This window comes from Microtus oregoni, unplaced genomic scaffold (genome assembly GCF_018167655.1).
Source record: "Microtus oregoni isolate MIOR12 unplaced genomic scaffold, Mior012 000098F_ref0000018, whole genome shotgun sequence".
NCBI classification, from domain to species: Eukaryota; Metazoa; Chordata; class Mammalia; order Rodentia; family Cricetidae; genus Microtus; species Microtus oregoni.
The window spans coordinates 3,119,191-3,139,706 of NW_024544711.1; the positions used below are offsets into that span (position 1 = coordinate 3,119,191).

The window sequence follows — 20,516 nt, forward strand, 5'->3', positions numbered from 1 at the left end:
CGGGCCCTCTAATCTCCGCCATCGATTGGATGCCAGAGGGAGGGGCGGGATAAATCTTAGCCAATGACGTGAGGGCTTCGTAGAGGCTGTGAGGCGTGACGCTGAGGAAGCCGGAAGCCGGGAACGCAGAACGCCGTGGCCAGTGTTCGCGGTGCACTGTGGGAAGAAGCCTGTAGCTGTTGTTTTGTTGAGGCGATTTCACGACCGCCGACTTTGAGAGACCGCGGCCAAAATGCCGGAGCGAGATAGTAAGTCTGCTGCTCTTCTGTGCCCGCCGGACTCTGGGTTTATGCCACGTGTCGTGTACGTCGGAGCCTCGCCAACCGCTGGTCTCCAGAAGAGGCCCGGCCGAGCTGCCCCCGAGGTTCGCTCCTTAGTGGAGGAGCAGCGTTTTGAATCCGGGAGGCAGCCCCACCTCCCTGCTCCCGCCTTAGTCAACCGTGGCCGTGCCTCGGTTCGGGGACTTGGTTAGATTATTTGACACGGCAGGGGAGGGGCTCGCTTCGCTGTCAGGCAAACCACAAAGTCCCGAAGAGTTGGGATTACCGGATGCTGGGTTCTTTCATGTAGTTTAAGAACGATCTCTTAAATAAATTTTGTTGTTGTTGTCGACTCTCCACTTCGTTTAGGAAAGCCCGTCTTTATAACTTTTTCTTTTTTCCCAAGTGATACGGAATCTCGAACCCCAGGGGGGTTTCGAACTCTTGATCCTTATGTGTCCACCGCTCAAGTGCTGGGGTGAAGGGCGCGGGCCACCACCGACAGCCCTTCTGCTTGTTTCTCTTTGAGATAGTCTTTTTGAGTTTCTTTTGAGCTAGCTAGTGTAGCCCAAACTGGCCGGGGACTCTTGGCAGTCTTGCCACCTCAGTCTCCCTTGTGCTGGGTGTACAGGTGTCGGTCACCACCCCAGCTTTTGGTGACAGAGCTTCTCCTAGTCCTCCAGTTCCGCACTTACTGCGTAACCGCTGCTCCTCTTATCTTCTCTTTTGTTCATTTTTATAATCGCCAGTTTCTGCGCGGAAGCTCACCCATTAAACGAGTGATTAATGTAGTGTCAATATTTCTTTCTTTTTTTTTTAAAGGTGAACCCTTCTCTAATCCATTGGCCCCAGATGGCCACGATGTGGATGATCCTCATTCCTTCCACCAGTGAGTACTTTGTCCTTGAACCAGGGACTGAGTTGAGCTATTCAGAAAGAATTCTGAATATTTTGTTGGCAAGAATAGTCAAAAAGTTCATAGTAGGTGAATTATTGGGAGGAAACCGATAATCTATACATCGTGCTGAAACTATTTTCCCACAGAAAGCTTTATCATAACTTCATTCACCTTACCGAGATAATGTAGTTATGCTTAATTTTGTAAGTTACAGAGAATGATTGCTTTTAGTAAAGTTGTAATTATGAACCAAAAAAAAGACAAGTAAAAAGTCTGGACCATTTAGCCCTTTAGCTCTGTGAACCTTGTGAATCAGGAACATTACAGAACATTACATTAGAAGAGAATTTATGACTTGGGAGAGTCTAGTTTTTTCCCCTGATAATGGTTGCACTAAGATTACAGACACCTGGATGTTTTTGTTTGTTTGGTTTTTTGTTTTTGAAGACAGGTTTTCTCTGTAGCCTTTTGGAGCCTGTCCTAGAACTTTCTCTGTAGACCAGGCTGGCCTCGAACTCACAGAGATCCGGCTGAACTCACAGAGAGCCTCCTGAGTGCTGGGATTCAAGGCGTGGCGCCACTAGCGCCCAGTGTTACAGCACTTGTACTCCTGTGCCCAGCTGTTCATGGGTTCTGGAAACCTGAACTTAGGTTGTTAGACTTACACAGCAAGCACTTTACTCACCCAGCTCTCCCCCCAGCCCTCTTTTTTTTGGATATAGATTCACACTTTATCCTAGACTGACATGGAACTCATGGCATTCCTCCTCCCTCAAGTCTCCCTAAGTGTTGAGATTGCAGGCATGAACTACTGTATCTTACTTCTTTTTTAAATTTTTATTTATTTATTTGAGACAGACTTTCTCCTGTCTCACTCTTTCAAGTGCTGGGATTATAGGGCATGTTCTCCCATGCTGTAACCCAAGAATTCCTTTTTTTTTTTTTTTTGTAATGCTGAGAATTGAATCTGGGGCCTTATACATGAGCTAGGCCGTTGCCCTTTAGGTATAGCCCAGGTTTGCTTCAGATTAGCAGTCCTTTTGCTTGTTTCTAGCATTCGTCAGCATGTGCCACCATGACCAGCACGTCCCAGTTTTGACTAGGCCTCGTCCTTTGTTGTATTCCCAGTTTAGTAAAGAATTAAGTCCCCATTCCAGCATTTCTGCAACTGTATGAGAGTATCCATGTTCTCAAATTTCACTCACATTTGATTTGATAAAACTTCTAAGCTGGATGGTAGTGACACACACCCTTAATCCCAGCACTAGGGAAGCAGAGGAAAGTGGATCAGAATTTGAGACCAGCCTGGTCTACAGAGGGAGTTCTAGGACAGCCAGGGCTACACAGAGAAACTTTGTCTCAAAATACTGTAAATAAATAAATAAAAATAAAAAAATAATAAAACTTCTAGTAGTTAACACTAATGTGTTGGAAGAGGAGTATCTGCTTTCATTTGCATTTCTCTTGTTTTTGTAACGTTAACCGTGTATTTGCAGGTCTCTTTTCTGTTTCCTTTTGGGTACTAATTTTAAAAATCTTTGCAATTTCTTTAAAGATCGAAACTTACCAATGAAGACTTCAGGAAACTTCTCATGACCCCAAGGGCTGCACCTACTTCTGCACCGCCTTCTAAGTCACGCCATCATGAGTAAGTCTTCTTCATTCCTGTCTGTCCTTTTCTATGGAACTAGAATTTGGTAGGTTCTTGAAAGCTAATCCTCTGTTAAAGTCTCTGCTTTTGATTTTTTTTCTCATAAAGACCAAAGTTTTAGTGATGACTTGGGTGCTGTGATTCTTACAGTTCCCTCTTGAATAGTTGTCATAGAGTTACTGCTGGTACAGATGAACAGATTTCTGGGGCTGTTGATACCTTACAGACTCATGCTCTGCAACAGGTTTTTTTAGGTGATGTCTAATGTCAGTGTCAATTTGATATGATGCTTTTTAAAATTTCAGAGATATAGATATTGATAATGTGACTGCCTGATGAACACTGGTTTTTATGTTGTGTTGTTTTCCTTTTTCTCTTTTACTTAAGAATGGTCTGACTATGTAGCCATGACTAACCTAGAACTCACTGTGTAGACAAGGTTGGCCTTGAACTCATGGAGATCTGCTTTCCTCTGTCTCCTGAGTGCTGAGCTCAGAGGTGTGTGCCATCACTATGACTTCTCTCTCTCTCTCCCTCTCTCTTTCTCTTTTTGAGACATTGTCTAGACTTGAATGGAATTTACCGTGTAGTTCAGGCTGGCCTTAGACTATGAGCCTGCTGTTTCAGCCTCTGATATGTCCTCCAGGTCCTGTGCGGGTTTTCAGGGCTGGGGCATTATTTTACTATGAGTGAGCTTCTTTGTGTCTTCTAGGATGCCAAGAGAGTACAATGAGGATGAAGACCCAGCTGCACGAAGGAGGAAAAAGAAAAGGTAAAGGGATGGTAGAAGATGGTTGCTTTGTCAGGTGGATACTGTTTGTGGGGAAAGGAAGAGAGGAGTTGTATAGTAACAGAGTTTCCCGATGGGAAAGTGTAGCTCTGAAAGGGCGGGTGGTAGCAGTTACAGACCTGAGGTGGAAGAAACTGAATTTCTGATGTTCAGGAGGTGATGGGCAGTTTTAAAAGACAAACATAGTCTTTCCCATAGAGAGCTACTTGAAGTTACAGGAAAACAGGAGCAGTTGTGCTGACCTTGAGACGCGAGCTGGTAAGCCTTACATATTCCTTTCTCTGGTCACAGTTACTACGCCAAGCTACGCCAACAAGAAATTGAGAGAGAGAGAGAACTTGCAGAGAAATACCGGGACCGTGCCAAGGAACGGAGAGATGGCGTGAACAAAGATTATGAGGAAACTGAACTGATTAGTACCACGGCCAACTATCGGGCTGTGGGCCCCACTGCTGAGGCGTGAGTACTGTGGTGATCTAAGGCCTGTTTTCATCTATCAGGGACATATTCACACTGTAAATGTTTCTTACAGTTCACCCTCCTCCAGAGCATGCTCCAGACATCTCAGAAGGGATTTGTCACTCATAAAGGACTGTTTCAATAAGGCTCTTCTATTCTTGCTTCCAGGGACAAATCAGCTGCAGAAAAGAGGAGACAGTTGATTCAGGAGTCCAAATTCTTGGGTGGTGATATGGAGCATACCCATTTGGTGAAAGGCTTGGACTTTGCTTTGCTTCAGAAGGTGAGTTCTAGTTGAAGAGGTGAAGAGAGCTACTAGGCTCATGTTTGGACCTCTGTGAGGGGAATGACACATGATTGTCCAGACCATCTAGTTTGGCACTAGAATTAAGGTGGCCTGTCTGTAGAACTAGTGGCTGCTCATCTTGTTTGTCTGAATTTCTTGGGGATGTCTTTTTTGATGACCCTGGTGTGATTAAGGCCCAGCTTCCTCACTTCCCTCTTGGTATACTCCTATCCTCCTATCTTCATTAGGTACGTGCTGAGATTGCCAGCAAGGAGAAGGAGGAAGAGGAACTCATGGAAAAGCCCCAAAAGGAAACCAAGTGAGTCAATAGCAGTGAGGGCTTGAAGTTTAGAGGGTGACACCCAAGGTGGAGCACCTTTTAGCATCCCCACCAACATATTTTTCTTCTGTTTTCAGGAAAGATGAGGATCCTGAAAACAAAATTGAATTTAAAACACGACTTGGTGAGTAGTTTCTGTAGTAATGAGTGCATTCAGGTGGACTGTAAGGAATATGACATCACTAGGATAAACTTCCTTCTTTTAGCCCCTAAACCAGCTTTTTCTTCACAAATTATTCTTAGAGAACTCAGACATGGATTATTTTCCATGTCATTAATGTCTCCTCTTAGACCAGAAACCTTTTCAGGTTTGTTTTTTGTTTTATTTTTTTGAGACAGGGTTTCTCTGTGTAACATTAGAGCCTATCCTGGAACTCACTCTGTAGACCAGGCTGGCCTTGAACTCACAGAGATCTTCCTGCCTCTGTCTTCCGAGTGTTGGGGTTAAAGGCATGCACCACCGTTGCCTGGCCCTTTTTAGGTATTTAATATGTGTGCATCAAAGGAGGTAGGATAGGTTGGAGGTGATGCTATAATCTTATAGACCTAGAACTCACATGACTGAGGCAGGAGATAGTTAAAGGTAATATTGGGTACATAGTAAGACTTTGCTTTAGAAAGCCCAAACTAGCTAATTGTATGGTGGTGCATACCTATAATTCCAGCATTTGGGAAGATAATCAAGAGTTGGGTCAGCCTTGGCAGCATGAGACTCCCATTTCAAATAAATATTAAGTAAAAGAATAAGTAAATAAGGCAAATTAATTTTTTAAAAGCTGATCATAAAATAGTAAAAATATAAAGAATGTAGTATGGAGGACTAGAGAGATAATTTAGTGTTTTTTTTTTTTTTTCTTTTTGCAAGTACAGGCAGGAGGACCTGAATTGATACTCAGAACACATGTATAAAAGTTGGGTGTTGTGGCATACTCTTGTAATCTCAGTACTGAGGACCTGGATACAGGTGGAATTTTTTATTTTATTTTATTTTATTTTATTTTGAGGCAAGGTTTCTTTGTGTAGCCCTGGATGGCCTGGAACTAGCTGTGTAGACCAGACTGGCCTCAAACTCACAGAAATCTGCCTGCCTCTTCCTCCTGAGTGCTTAAAAGTGTGTGCCACCACTGCCTGGCAACTTTAGTATTCTTAATCAATATAAAGTACTGATCCCCATCTCACAGCATAGGGTTGCTTGAAGATTTAATGTAGCAGAGCACAGATAGCACTTGGCCTGGTGCCCAGCACAGACAGGTAATTAATAAATGACTACTGTAATAGTAGAAGTTTCTCATTGGCCGTTTGTTAATCTTTCCTTTTGTGTAGGCCGCAATGTGTATCGCATGCTGTTCAAGAGTAAATCATATGAGCGCAATGAGCTGTTCTTACCAGGCCGTATGGCCTATGTGGTAGACCTGGATGATGAGTATGCAGACACGGATATCCCCACCACTCTTATCCGCAGCAAGGCTGATTGTCCCACCATGGAGGTGAGGAGCTAAGTTCTAAGAACCTGTTATAATCTTCAGATCTGCCTTGCCTTTGTCCTGTTCCTCACCTATGGTATCCTCATGTTCTGTTCAGTTTTTTTGTTTTTGCTTTCGTTTTTTTTTTTTTTTTAAATCTCAGTTTCAGTTGAATCCATTCTTTTCCACCAGCAATATTCTAGTCTAAACCACAATTTATTTGTTTGTTTGTTTTTCGCGACAGGGTTTCTTTGTGTAGCTTCAGAGCCTGTCCTAGAACTCGCTCTATAGACCAGGCTGGCCTCAAACTCACAGAGGTCCGCCTGACTCTGCCTCCCGAGTGCTGGGATTAAAGGATTGTGCCACCACCACCCAGCTAGTGTGTTGTTTTTATTGAGTTACAATTCGCATACCATATAATCTACCCTTTTAGTTTCTATTTCAAATAATTTTATCATATTCGCCAAATTGTATAGCCACTACCATAGTTTTAGAACATTCTCCCAAAGAAACCTTGTACTCTTAACACCCATTGCCTGAATCTCTCCACTCTAGCTTCCATTAATGGATTTTATGCATGACTAAGATGATGTTTTATAAATGCAAATATTTATTTCACTACTATGGAGTTTTCTGTGGTTTCTTGTTCTTAGGGCTCAGTGTAGAAAGTCTGTGAGCCCCTGCAACAGTTGGACTTTGTAGCCTTTTTCAGCATGCCTCCCTATTTGTTCTCCAGCTCTTCTGGGTTCCTTGAGTGTTTTTGTCCTACCATTTCATCTGTGTGGAGCGTCCCTTCAATACACCTTCTTACCTGTCATCTTCCTAGCTAACAACTGTGTATAACTTGTTCTTGAGTTAAGTGAATGGATAATAGCTGGTGAGGTTCCTGTTAAGAGCGATATTCTTCTTCTTCTTTGGGTTTTTCCAGGCCCAGACAACACTGACTACGAATGACATTGTTATCAGCAAGCTCACCCAGATTTTGTCATACCTGAGGCAGGGTACCCGAAACAAGAAGCTTAAGAAAAAGGATAAAGGTACCTCATGGGAAGGGAAGGGAACCTTACTCTTGGAGGGCATTTGATGACCTTGTAGACATTGGATAGCTTCTAGACAACAAAGGAGAATGATGAAATGGAACGCTGGGGCAAGATGAGTGTGTCCAAATTCTGCTTGATCCACTCAGAGCCCACTGCTTGGGTTTGAAGTGGCAAGGAGAGTGGGAATTTTTGTCCATTATAAACAGCAGATGGTTAAAAGGCCCTGAGGCTGCTGGAGAGGCTCAGCAGAAAAGAGCATCCAGGCTTGATTCCCAACACTGTTAGGGTTGCTCACTACCATCTGGAACTCCAGTTCCCCAGGACCCAGCACCCTCTTCTGGCCTGAGTGTTCTCAGCATGTTTGTGGTGCACAGACATTCATATGGGCCAAACACTTATAATATAAAAATTGTTATTTATTTATTTTTTAAGACAGGGTCTCTCTCTGTAGTCCTGACAACACTAGAACTCCATATGTAGACTAAACTGGCCTTGAACTCAGAGATTGCCTGTCTGTGCCTCCTGAGTTCTGGGATTAAAGTCGTGTGCCACCATGCCTCTCTTTTTTATAATATATATAATTATATATATATGTATATAATTAAAAAGTCACTGAGACAAGCTCTTTATATTGCAGGAAAGCTGGAAGAAAAGAAACCTCCTGAGGCAGACATGAAGTATGTATCACAGCCCCGTGCATCTGTGAGCAAAAGATTTGTGTTTCTTGTCTTTGGCCCTTTTGGAGAAATGGCAGCATGAGTATGTACAATTTTAGCAACTAGTGATACCTGTTTTATTCCAGCATTTTTGAAGACATTGGGGATTATGTTCCCTCCACAACCAAGACACCTCGGGACAAGGAGCGGGAGAGATACCGGGAACGGGAACGTGATCGGGAACGGGACAGAGACCGTGAGCGGGAACGAGACCGGGAGCGGGAGCGAGACCGGGAGCGAGACCGGGAGCGGGAGCGAGAAGAAGAAAAGAAAAGGCACAGCTACTTTGAGAAGCCAAAAGTGGATGATGAGGTGAGATGTGGGACCTTGATTCCAGACTGTGAAAACTGCTCCTAGAAATGCCTTTCTAGCCAGGCACAGGACACTTTTCCTTCTCAGCAGCTGTGTGGCTTCACAGCAGTAACTGGGCCAACTAACCTAGGGTGGGAACCGTCTAGGAAATGGAACAGAAGTGGGTTAGGGAATCGATTCAGACTTGAGGGAGAGATGAATAGAAAATCCTCATAATGATACTAACTTGAGTTTTTGTTTTCTTTGCAGCCCATGGATGTTGACAAAGGTGGGTTGTGTCAATGGCATCTTACACTGCACTAGCAGGCCTACTCTCCGTGCAGAACCCTGCTGCTCTAGCATTTGGGCTGCCTCCTAGTTTTGTGCTCTCTTAAGAACCATGTCTTAATTTATGGACGAGGCAGGGCACATTTGCTCTCACATCTAATTCTTTCAGTTCTGAGGCTTTGAGGTGAGGCTGAGGTTGAGTATACAGTATTCTGGAGATCCTACTGTTAACCAGAGTAGTGCATTAGTTGGAATTTGGTTAAAATTTTGATAGATAAAAGGGTTCCTTTGCCTTAAAAATACGTTTTAATTTGCAAGATGTGGTTGTATTCATCTATAATCCCAGCATTCTGGAGGCTGAGGTAAGATTGGGAGTTAGAGGCTAGCCTAAACTCCGTAATTCTAGGTCATCCTAGCCTACATAGTGAGACTGCCTCAAGTACAAACAAAAACTTTAAAAAATAGATCAAAAACAACCCCCCCCCCAAAAAAAAAAAACTACCACTTTTATTTATTTGGTGAGTGCATGCATGTGTGTGTCTATTTGGACTTGGATGTGCCAGTCAATTTCTAGGAGTTGGTTCTCTCCTTCCACCCTTTGGTTCCTAGAATTGAACCCAGGTTGTTGGGGTTGGCAGCAAGGGTTCTTACCTGCTAACTATCTTGTGAGCCCTGTAAGAACATTTTTAAAGCTGGAATCAGGTTAGTGGGAGGAGGTTGTAAAGGCATTAGTTTGAGTCTGAGCAGAGTTGTCTTTTCTTCCAGGACCTGGGTCTGCCAAAGAGTTGATCAAGTCCATCAATGAAAAATTTGCTGGGTCTGCTGGTTGGGAAGGCACTGAATCATATCCTTTATTTACATTTTTTCCTGGTTTTTAATTGTTTTTCCTTATTAATACTGAGACAGCGTCTCTGTCTTTTGAGTGCCAAGATTATAGCATGCACTCTATGCCTGGCTGTTCCTGGGTTATATTTTCTTTTCATCCAGCTCCAGTTGTTTCTCTGTTCCCGTTTACCTGTCTGCTCTCTTTCTTTCATGCTGTGTGGGCTGGGATGAAATCATGCTTTGTATCAACTAGAGAACCAATTCAAGTTCACAGCTGGTTTCTGAAATGTTCATGTTAAAGCCTCTAGCCTCTGGTCCCTCTCGACCAAATTTTTCTGCATTTGATGGAATTTTCTTTAACATGGCATATGTTGAAGAAGCCAGAAGACAAGAAGCAGCTGGGTGATTTCTTTGGCATGTCCAATAGTTATGCAGAATGTTATCCAGCCACGTAAGTGGGTTCTAAGTAAGGGAAGTTGGGGTGGTTATGAGATTTAAATTTGACCTCTTGGGAACTAAGGGCACTTTCTACTTGGGTGAATTCTCTGTTTAGTTCTGAGAAGGGTATCAGGTGGGTTTCTGAATGAAATACAGTAATATGGATCTAAAGCATCTGTTAACTTCTGTTTCTCTTTAGGATGGATGACATGGCTGTAGATAGTGATGAAGAGGTAGATTATAGCAAAATGGACCAGGTATGAGGTTAAAAGAGTATTTAAGGTTGTTGGCAGCCTTTGATCAGTAATTTTTAATTTTTGTTTTATATTTACTTAGTGTGTTCATAGCATGAGTGTGGAGGTCAGAGGACAACTTGCAGGAGTCAGTGCTCTCCTGAAGTGATTAGTTAAGAGCATGTTGTTGTTGTTGTTTGTTTTGAGGATCTTGTAGCCCAGGCTGGATGTGTAGCTGAGGATGCCTTTAAACTCCCCCTCTTGTCCCCACTTTTCTAGTCCTGAGATTATAAGTAATGGGTGTGTACTGCCATGCCCAGATAAAAGAAATTTTTACTTATTTTTCACTGCTGGAGAACCCTTGCATGCTAGCCAAGTACTGTATCACTGAGTGCATCCCAGACTCAGAAGCTTCTTGTTTTCTGTTGTCCTAGGGACCAAACTTAGGACTTCACATATGCTGGGCAAGTGCTCTACTGCTGAGCCACATACCCAAGAACATGGTTTAGTCTTGGAGCCTTGTTTAATTTTATCTTTGCCATTTGCTAGTTTTGTGACCTTGCCATGTTCTTTCCTTGTTTACAACTGCCTTTGTTTCTATACCATAAAAAGAGAAATAAAACTCTCACTTTAGAATTTTTGTAAGAATTAAGGTATATATTTAATGTTCAGAGTAATATATATAATCTAAGTCTATAGGAATGTTATTTATTAGGGTAAGATTTATACTCGTGGATCATTATTGTGGATTGTGGGCATCTGGTTTTGTTCAGAAAAAATTACCTTTCCACTAATAGCTTTTCCTCCCTACCTGCTCTACCACAGGGTAACAAGAAGGGTCCCTTAGGCCGCTGGGACTTTGATACTCAGGAGGAATATAGCGAGTATATGAACAACAAGGAGGCTTTGCCCAAGTGAGTAAATATGGGCAGAGAAGTAGGGTGTAGCGTTTTGGTGGACTAGCCCAAAATGGGTTAGAGGAAGCAGTAGCTGGCTGCAGTGTTTCCTGATAGGTACTTTAAGAACGTCTCCCTACTGCTGTGAGACTTCTAATGCCTTCTTCTGACAATGACCCTTTTCAGGGCTGCATTCCAGTATGGCATCAAGATGTCTGAAGGACGGAAGACGAGACGCTTCAAAGAAACTAATGATAAGGCAGAGCTTGATCGCCAGTGGAAGAAAATAAGTGCGGTTAGTGGACTCTTTCCTAGGTGGGGGGTTTCAGTAGAGAAGAGACACTGACAGATCCAGGAGCAGACAGGTGGGTTAGCCATAGAAGTTGAGTGAGGTCATCTTTGGGCTTTAGGTGGGTGTAAATCATTAGAAGGATGATTATAACCTACTACTGTTCTTGTACAGATCATTGAGAAGAGGAAGAAGATGGAGGCTGATGGGTGAGCAGCATTACTCTTTCTCTTTGGGCCTGGTGGGAATTTTTCAGTGTCTGATCCTTTGCTGATCTGCTTCTGCTTTGATTTCAGGGTTGAAGTGAAAAGACCAAAGTACTAATCTCTAGTTCCAACCGTCACCACATGGCTGTGCTTTCAGCTGTTTGTTTCTACAATTCCTAGAAAGGTTGCAAACTGTTTTTGTTTGTGAATGTTTATAAACGTATATTGTATAACTTTGTTTATAGATCTGCCTCCCAAGTGCTAAGATTAATGGCATGCAGCACCATGCCCAACATGTTCAATTAAAATTAGTTAAACCCGCTGTCTTCTGTGTTGGGCATTCTTTCTGGAGGGTTCCTTGAAGAAGGTAGTTTCAGTAGTTGTGCCTATTAGCATATCAGAGCTGACACTGGTCGCCAGGTTCTCCCAATGTATGTTGCTAGGTCAGTTTCCAAGAGGGAAGGGAAGAGTCATTGATGGCAAGAGAGATGTCAAGTTAAATGGCCAGACTTAGTTCTATCTGGGGTCCTAGTCTGAGACTGGAGATTCTCTGGGGACTAAGATCATCCTGCTAGACTGGTTTCAAGGCTGCATAGGATTGAGCTTAGTGAAGCTGTATTAATAAAAATCACTTGTGGAAACAAAAGCCTTTTATGAGTTTAAACCCTTAGTGGGGAGCATTATTGTTGAGTTCCACTCAAGGCCTGGCTGGCTAAACGACTGATGGGGGCTGGGATGGGGAACTCCTTGAGGTAAAACTGGTATATCCTGTCCAAAAGGTGTTGGTGCCCTTCACCCTGAGAAGTTTGTCAAGGCCCGGAGTGAGCGAACGGTCTCCTTTCCGCTCTTTGGTCTGGTGTCCATTAGGGTCTCCACTTTTCCTGGCTGAGTATAGCATCTGTGGGTTCACCAATTCCTAGGGAAGCTGGATGTCACTAAGCTTAGCCATTGACTTCGACCATTTTCATCTTGATAGGAAAGGACATCTTCGTTTTGGTGGCATTGCACATCGAACTCAGCTGTGCATGCTAGACAAGCACTCTACCACTGTGTTAAACCCACAGCTGCAGAAGAGGGCTCTTTGAGGCATCCAGCTTTGCCAGTAGTGCTTAAGCAGAAAATGGACTGTCTTCATCAGTACCTAGAATGGCTTTAGACAAATGGTGCCATGGTCCTACGGTTGTCGGTCACAGTTCTAATGAGGAAAACGGTCACAGAGACATGATTCATATGAATACCTAGAATCAATAAGCAAGATCTGAGGGTTGACTGCCAGCTTAATATTGTTTCTACAATACTCTAACCCTTTAATCCCTCTTCAGATAGATGATTCTTTCAAACCCACCTCATGCTCACTTTTTTTTTTTTTTTTTTTTTGTTTTTCAAGACAGGGTTTCTTTGTATAGCCCTGACTGTCTTGGAACTTGCTCCGGAGATCAGGCTGACCTCCAACTAGGAGATCTACCTGTTTTCTGCCTCCCCAAGTGCTGAGACTAAAGGTGTGCACCACCACTCCCTGGCAATAATTTGTTTTATCAACATTGATTGGTGTTTTGCTTGCATGTGTGTCTGTGTGAGTGAGATCCTCTGGAACTGGAGTTATGGACAGTTGTAGACTGCCATGTGGGTGATGGGATTGAACCCAGACCCTTTGGAAAAGCAGACAGTGTTCTTACCTGCTGAGCCATCTCTCCAGTCCCTCATGTTCACATTATTTTCCTTTCTCAGTATACAGATCAGACTGGCCTGATAGTCTCACAAGATCCACCTGCCTTTGTCTCCCTGCCCCGAAGAAGTGTGCTACCATCCAGTACATGCCTTAGAAGGCCTACCGCACTGCCATGGAAAGCAACCTCGTTATTGGAACCTTTGTTAACAGGGATGCTCAGAGCATCAGCTGTCATGCTTGTTTTCTGGGTAGCCCATCAAAGGTCAGGAGCCGAACTACTAGACTGGACTGTTCACTGTTTTTTTTGGAGGCCTGAAGATGTTGGCCTGGGCAGCTGTTTGAGCATGTGTGAAGGCTGCCTCCTGTTAATAATCCCTGTCTGTTATCTTAGGGTTGCATGGACTCTTTTTCCTTCTTGAGCAATGTGCCTGCCCCTAGCCTTGGTCTTAGGTTTCACAAAGTCAGGAATGATTGGGATCCCCCTCTATCTGTTAGGACAGGATTGGATGGAAGGATAGGGTAGAATTTAGGGTGTTCCCAAATATGTAAAGCGGCTTAGGAGGGAGGGCAGGTCTCAAAGGTCAGTCTAGCCAGCTAGCCCAAGCACAGGCCACCAGTGGGTCAGGTAAGGTAGGTCTGGGGTGGAGGAGCAGGAGATGGCACAGCTGGTTGAGGATCGGAGTTTAATCACTGGAACCTACGTAAAGGTGGGAGGAGAGAAACCGACTCCATAAGGTTCACGCAGCGCGCCGTGACAGGCATTCATTATACAGGAAAACACTGAGGCAGGGGAAATCCTCTGAAACGAAGACCGTATTTTCTGAAGTGTCTTTCTTCCTCAGCTCTTTTTTTCTTAGCCCTTTAAAAAAAAGAAACTTTTAATGAACTGCAACTCACTCAGCTTTATTTACAAATAAATAAATAAATAAATAAAAGGGGGGTAGGGTAGCGACGGCTCCACTCCCACCGCCCACCGGAGGCAAAAGGTCCGTCCCCTTCTGACGTTCTTCCCTGTGCACTTCCGATCCCGCCTCTTTCCGGAAGGAGCGACCTAAGCCACGCCTCATTAGATGTGCTTGGCTCCTTGGCGCGCGCGTGGGTCCTATGGATCGCATGTGTGAGGAGAGTCCCTCAGAGAACTCTAGCAATGAAGAAGAAGACCTTGACTCCACGAAGGCAGCACCCCGGATCCGTGATACCCCAGAAGACATCGTGCTGGAAGCCCCAGCCAGTGGCCTGGCGTTCCATCCCACCCGCGATCTGCTGGCAGCAGGGGACGTAGACGGGGACGTGTTCGTGTGAGTGGGGTGTAGGGCGGAGGTGTGGTGGGCGCGTGGGCTCCAGGGTCTTAAAGCTCTTCTGGGATGGAGGTGAGGGTAGAGAGTGTGGCGGGAAAACATTTTACGAGACTCTGACGGCCCGACTCGTTCAGTAACATTCAGCAAGTGTGCTTGTGGAGGCCTCACATTGATTCCAGTTTATCTTTCCACGTCCCTCTCCATCTTTTATTATTTTATTATTTTATTTTTAGGCAAGGTGTCTTGTTGAGCCTGGAGCTCGACGATCTTGGCTAGTCTTAACTAGCTAGCCAGCTTGCCTCAGGGGTCCATCTCTGCTTCCTAAATGCTGGGAATAGAGTTGGCCACAATTCTATCCAACTTTTAAATAGGTTTTGGGGATCCCAAGGCTGGAGGCAAGCACTTTATCCATTGAACCATCTTCCCAGCCCTCCACCTCTATTTTAAGTTGTCAGTACGGTGACATTGGTAAAAATGTATAGTAATTAACTGTGCCCTTCTCTAGCTTCTGTGGACTCTGATATGACCTTTGCAACTTCTGGGACTGGATTTATTTATTTATTTATTTATTATGTATACAATATTCTGTGTGTATTCCTGAAGGCCAGAAGAGGGCGCCAGACCTCTTTACAGATGGTTGTGAGCCACCATGTGGTTGCTGGGAATCGAACTCAGGACCTCTGGAAGAGCAGGCAATGCTCTTAACCACTGAGCCATCTCTCCAGCCCTGGGACTGGATTTCTGTCAGTAGTTTTTCTTTTTTTATTTCTTTCTTTCTTTTTTTTTTTTTTTTTTTTTCTTCGAGACAGGGCTTCTTTGTAGCTTTGGTTCCTGTCCTGGAACTAGCTCTTGTAGACCAGGCTGGCCTCGAACTCACAGATATCTGCCTGTCTCTGCCTCCCGAGTGCTGGGATTAAAGGCGTGCGCCACCACAGCCCTGCTCAGTTATTTTTCTTTCAGACAGATCTCACTATGACCCAGAATAGTCTCAAAGGATCCTGACTCCAATCTCAGATTATTTTTCCCCCAATGTTTTTAAGTCAGTTTCTCTAAGTATCTCTGACCGTCCTTGCTCTGTAGACCAGGGTGGCCTCAAACTCAGAGATCTGTCTGCCTCTGTTTCCGGAGTGCTTGGTAAAGGCGTGCGCCCCCCCCCCCCCCTCCCCGTCTAACAGCCCTGGCTGTCCTGGAACTCACTGTAGACCAGATTGGCTTCAACTCAGAGACAGCCACCTTCCTCTGCCTTCAGAGTGCTGGGATTAAAGGCATCTGCCACCACTGCCTGGCAAGAATTCTTAAGAAAATAGGCCTCCATCAACACACCCAGGTTGCCATTAGTTTAATCAAGTATTTCTGGGCCCCCACAGTGGTCCAGACCCAGTATTTCCCCAGGCTCGGACTTTTGAGGATGAGACAAAGAATTACAAATTCCAGGCTAAAAGGGTTGGTTGGTGGTAGCACACACCTTTAGTCCTAGCTCTTGGGAGGTAGAGGCAGGTGGATCTCTGAGTTCAAGACCAGCCTGGTCTGTGAGTACCAGGACAGCCAGGTACACAGAGAAACCCTGTCTTGAAAAACCAAAACCAACCAACCAGAATAACTAAAAGAAAAAATATACATAAAGAAAGAGAAATGATTAAACAGGCTGGGGGTGTGTGGCTCAGTTGCTGAGTTTTAGTGAGCACGTGTGAAGGCTTGAGTTCCATCTCCATTATTACAAAGAAAATTGCTAAGCAGAATGGTAAGCTGTTTTGTCTTGGAAGCACTGGACCTACATGGGAAGCTTGGATTTTTGTGCTCCATGCCTTTCAGGTGTGGTATGGGAGCATTCACTCTCTCTTCCTTTCCTCAGCTTCTCATACTCTTGTCAGGAGGGCGAAACCAAGGAACTCTGGTCCTCAGGACACCACCTCAAGTCCTGCAGAGCTGTGGGCTTCTCAGAGGATGGGCAGAGTGAGTACTGGGGAGGGCAGCCAGCCGTGTGGGAGAGGCTAGATGGCAATGAGCAATACTGTAAGCTGGGCCTTCTCCCCCAGAACTTGTCACTGTCTCTAAGGACAAAGCAATCCACGTATTAGATGTCGAACGAGGACAGTTGGAAAGACGAATTTCCAAGGCTCACAGGTAAGAAAAATCAATTATACGCATACCATGTGAGGGGTAGGGGTAAGGACGGAGAGGTCTCTATTAGAACAGCTTCATATTCTTTGTTTCTCCAGTGCCCCCATTAACAGTCTGCTGCTTGTGGATGAGAATGTTCTAGTCACTGGGGATGACACAGGTGGTATCCGGCTCTGGGACCAGCGGAAAGAGGGCCCTCTCATGGATATGCGGCAGCATGAGGAGTACATTGCTGACATGGCTCTAGACCCAGCCAAAAAGCTGCTGCTGACAGCCAGGTACAGCCTTAAACCTGACTCCCTGCTCTTTGCCTCCCACTAGACCACTTGGTACCCACTTTGTGTTATGAGCTTCCCATTCAATCTGTTTGTTCTCTACAGTGGGGATGGCTGCCTTGGTGTCTTCAACATCAAGAGACGCCGATTTGAGTTACTCTCAGAGCCTCAGTCAGGCGACCTAACCTCCGTCACCCTCATGAAAGTACAGCTGGGTATGATGGGATGGGGTATGTATGCCAGGGGGTTCACTGTGAAGTCGCTCCACAAACACGGTTTACCTTGTTAACCTGCAGTATGGGAAGAAGGTGGCCTGTGGATCTAGCGAAGGTACCATCTACCTCTTCAATTGGAATGGTTTTGGGGCCACAAGTGACCGCTTTGCCCTGAGGGCAGAGTCCATTGACTGCATGGTTCCAGTCACCGAGAACCTGCTGTGCACTGGCTCCACTGATGGGACCATCAGGTAAGGGAAGCCAGAGCAGCCCTGGGGCTTAGGAAGTAAGAGGCAAGCCAGCCAGGACCTAACACTGTTCTCTGCTCAGGGCTGTGAATATCTTGCCAAACCGAGTGGTAGGCACTGTGGGCCAGCACGTTGGGGAGCCTGTGGAGGAGCTAGCCCTGTCCCATTGTGGCCAATTTTTGGCCAGTAGTGGCCATGACCAGCGACTCAAATTTTGGAACATGACTCAGCTGCGGACTGTGGTTGTGGACGACTATCGGCGACGCAAGAAAAAGGGAGGACCACTTCGTGCCTTGAGCAGTAAGGCCTGGAGCACTGATGACTTCTTTGCAGGGCTGAGAGAAGATGGGGAGGATGCCAAGGCTCCAGAGGAGGTGGCGAAGGACAGCGATGACAACAGTGACTGAGGGCACGAGGACAATGTCAGGACAGGGAGCCGTGTTTTCTGGGACAGCCCTGAAGAGATTTGTGTTTTGATGTAGACTGAACCTACAATCTTGAGTATAAGCTTAGCTCTGCCACTGAGTGACACCCCAAGTCCCCAAATAGGAGTTCCCAATACTCTGTTTTATGTACTCATGACCCCAAAGTGGGAAAGCATTTGCTCACCTTACCATTGTAAAACAAACTCTGTTACAGCAAGACAGCACAGACAGACATGTGTATACCAACCAGAGGTTTAATATAAATACAACCAATGTAGAAAAAAAGAAAACCAGGTAAGCCCAAATCAGTAACAAGTGGTGGAAGGGCCTTTGGCTCAAATAAAAACACAGATTCATAGTAAGCTCTTTTGTGTGGGTATGGTGAGTTACTTGTCAAACTGGGAATTGACCAAGGATACTAGGCCAGAGGTCAGATCAGACCCTGGGCTCAATAGGGAATGGCAAAGTTCTTCACAACTAAAGTAGCACTTAGGTGTGACAGGGTTTGCCCTAGCAAGGAAGCTGTAGCCAGGCCCTGTCACTTTGTGATTCAGTAGTGGCTGCCCAGGCCTGCTGGGCTGGGGACAGGCACAGGTTCTGCCTACCCATTTAGAATGCCTGCAGAGAAGAGGGGGAGGGGTCACTGCTTAACCATGGTACCTGCTTCAGCCCCAGGAGACCACAAGCTGGTCCTAGACTCACTCAGTGTTTCCAGCAACTGTGCAGAAACAGCATCCTTGGCCACCTCATGCCCATCCTGCCAATCAGAGGCCAGCACAACCCAAATGAGGCCACTGAAAGGCACTGGGTGTCCAGGGATCACAACCTGGTACCAAAAGCGATGCCAGCCAGCGGGCCCTGTGCCTAAACACTTGGTAAGGAACACTGGGCTGCCCAGCTTCATTCGCTGACACAGCAGCTGCAGGGCGGCCCGAGCCCCTTGGAACCCTAGCCTGTTCCTGCTCTGCGGGCTGCCATTGGGCCGGAGGAGTCGCAGTGAGGGACCTGCAAGCTGCTGGCGGAAGTGCTGCTTCAGGTCTGGCTTGAGCCACTCGACAGCCACCTGTTCTCCACAAAGGCGTGACTGCCCTGCAAGACAAAGGCAAGAGATAAGGGCAGATCTGAGTACCGGGACCAGAGACAGACACTCAGGCAGGAGTTGGCCTGTGAAGTGACTTGCCTCAGGCTGTGTTTAATGCCTTTACTTCCTGGTGGTGTGACAATGACTTCCCCAAGTCTCACTGCAAGTGTTTGTGAAGGGGCTATAATACCACTATCTAGTTATCCCTGGGGCAACACAGGGCATTCAGGCTTCATTCACCTAACCACCATCATCACAAAAGCAGAAACAGCACTGCTTAATTTGCTGAAGGGCAAGAGCTACAAAGATAAGCAGGCCCATCTCAACTCTTTACAGCTCTGAGAAAACAGGGAAACATCAAGGACTAACACAGGATACAACAGCAGGTGGTGGTGGCGCAAACCTTTAATCCAAGAATTTGGGAAGCAGAGGCAGGTGGAGTATCTGTGAGTCTGATGCCAGCCTGGTCGAGTTCCAGGACAGCCAAAGGCTACACGGAGAAACCCTGTCTCAAAAAAAAAAAAAAAAATACAACGTATGGGAGTAGACAAGTGGTAGCTTACATTTAGGTAAGTAGTGGCTGTAGTACTATTGCATGGTGGCAGTCTGTGAACTCCACACATGTCTAAGATTTGGGGATATGCTTTTAAGTAGCCAGCCGCCCTCCCGCAGCTTCCACCCCTACCTTCTACCAGGGCCTTTTTGGCCATGGCAGCGGCTCGGTGTGTGCTGAACTTGAGCAGTGCAATCTGAGAGGGCGCCGACCCAGGGCTGGGTAGCAGCAATGTCTCCTGCAGGCTGGGACCCAGAGGTTGGAGGGCGAGCAGTAGCGTGTGGCGGTTCAAGCTCGGTGGCAGCCCGTCTACTGTCAGCTCGCACTTCTCGGTGCTTCTGCACACCAGAAGCTGGCAAGAAGGGCGCAGCTGGTGGTTGTGCAGAGTGGCAATGGCGGCCTGGGCACCGCGCCGTGAGCTGTAGCGCGCATAGGCAAAGCCGCGGTTCAAGCCACTGAAGGTCATCATTAGGCGGAACTCGTAGAGACGCCCCACGCGCTGGAAGAGTGGGATCAGCTGGTGCTCATACACGTCCTGGGGTAGTCGTCCAATAAACACCTCGGACCCTGAAGGTGGCGGGCTGCCCACCCAGCCTAGAGGGAGAGATTATGGAGGGGTACTGTGGTTTACCGAGATGGTTTTATTTCTAAGCCCCAGGAAATAGCTGGGGAGGGTGAGAAGATCATCTAGAAATATTGACACCCTTCTGGCTCCTGGTCCTTAGCATAATGGGGCCACTGGGCTGCATAAACAACCAGGCTGGCACTGAGTGGGAGAGTGGCAAGGGAAGCCAGACAAAACCCGAATCTAACAGAGGGTTTGTCAGTCAGGTAGTTTCGGGTTTCTGACTTTGGAGCTTAGGGACAGGCCCTTCCCACAAGAGTGACCCGAGGCTGGTGTAGAGACACAGGGGGTGGGGCTACCATACCTGGGGGTGGCCCGCCATACTTTCTTTGCCCGTTGACCTGAACCAGGCGGATGCCAGTCTCTCTTACCCACGCCTCCAGGGCTGCCTTGTTCTCTGGATTCACCCTCTCGCACCATTGCTGGGGTGGAAAGAGGTAGGTTGAAATGACGCATCACCAGCGGTCCCACCTCGCCTGCGGTACTGGGGTCACGGTAACAGCCCCTTGTGCAGACGGGACCCAAAGACCCCTTAGGTCTTCATTTACTTACCTCACACTCACGTTTCGACTGCATAGCTCTCTCCTAGGTTTGCCAGTACGCTTTAGAACTTCCTTGAGCTTCTGTCTCTGGAAGA

The 20,516-nt window shown here is 46.1% G+C and overlaps 3 protein-coding genes across 3 annotated transcripts; 2 read left to right on the forward strand and 1 right to left on the reverse strand.

The window, feature by feature from the left end:
* Positions 1-93: 93 nt before the first annotated feature.
* Positions 94-11,691, forward strand: LOC121443004 (protein Red). Its single transcript, XM_041644672.1, has 20 exons — positions 94-248; positions 1,083-1,149; positions 2,714-2,806; positions 3,522-3,581; positions 3,891-4,058; positions 4,227-4,341; positions 4,593-4,663; positions 4,762-4,808; positions 6,008-6,171; positions 7,076-7,184; positions 7,825-7,864; positions 7,990-8,215; positions 8,465-8,483; positions 9,248-9,326; positions 9,678-9,758; positions 9,945-10,002; positions 10,804-10,892; positions 11,061-11,169; positions 11,338-11,372; positions 11,460-11,691. The coding sequence occupies exons 1-20, from the start codon at positions 233-235 to the stop codon at positions 11,485-11,487; spliced, it is 1,674 nt and encodes a 557-aa protein (XP_041500606.1). The 5' UTR covers positions 94-232; the 3' UTR covers positions 11,488-11,691.
* A 2,397-nt stretch (positions 11,692-14,088) lies between these two features.
* On the forward strand, positions 14,089-17,982 carry LOC121442942 (WD repeat-containing protein 55). The gene is made up of 7 exons (XM_041644583.1): positions 14,089-14,336; positions 16,189-16,289; positions 16,373-16,460; positions 16,556-16,735; positions 16,838-16,937; positions 17,029-17,198; positions 17,278-17,982. Exons 1-7 carry the CDS (start codon positions 14,143-14,145, stop codon positions 17,600-17,602), a joined length of 1,158 nt encoding a protein of 385 aa, XP_041500517.1. The 5' UTR covers positions 14,089-14,142; the 3' UTR covers positions 17,603-17,982.
* A 107-nt stretch (positions 17,983-18,089) lies between these two features.
* Positions 18,090-20,455, reverse strand: LOC121442957 (dead end protein homolog 1). The gene is made up of 4 exons (XM_041644601.1): positions 20,432-20,455; positions 20,184-20,301; positions 19,387-19,848; positions 18,090-18,709 (listed from the first exon to the last, which is right to left on the reverse strand). Exons 1-4 carry the CDS (start codon positions 20,453-20,455, stop codon positions 18,261-18,263), a joined length of 1,053 nt encoding a protein of 350 aa, XP_041500535.1. The 3' UTR covers positions 18,090-18,260.
* Between the last annotated feature and the right edge of the window lie 61 nt (positions 20,456-20,516).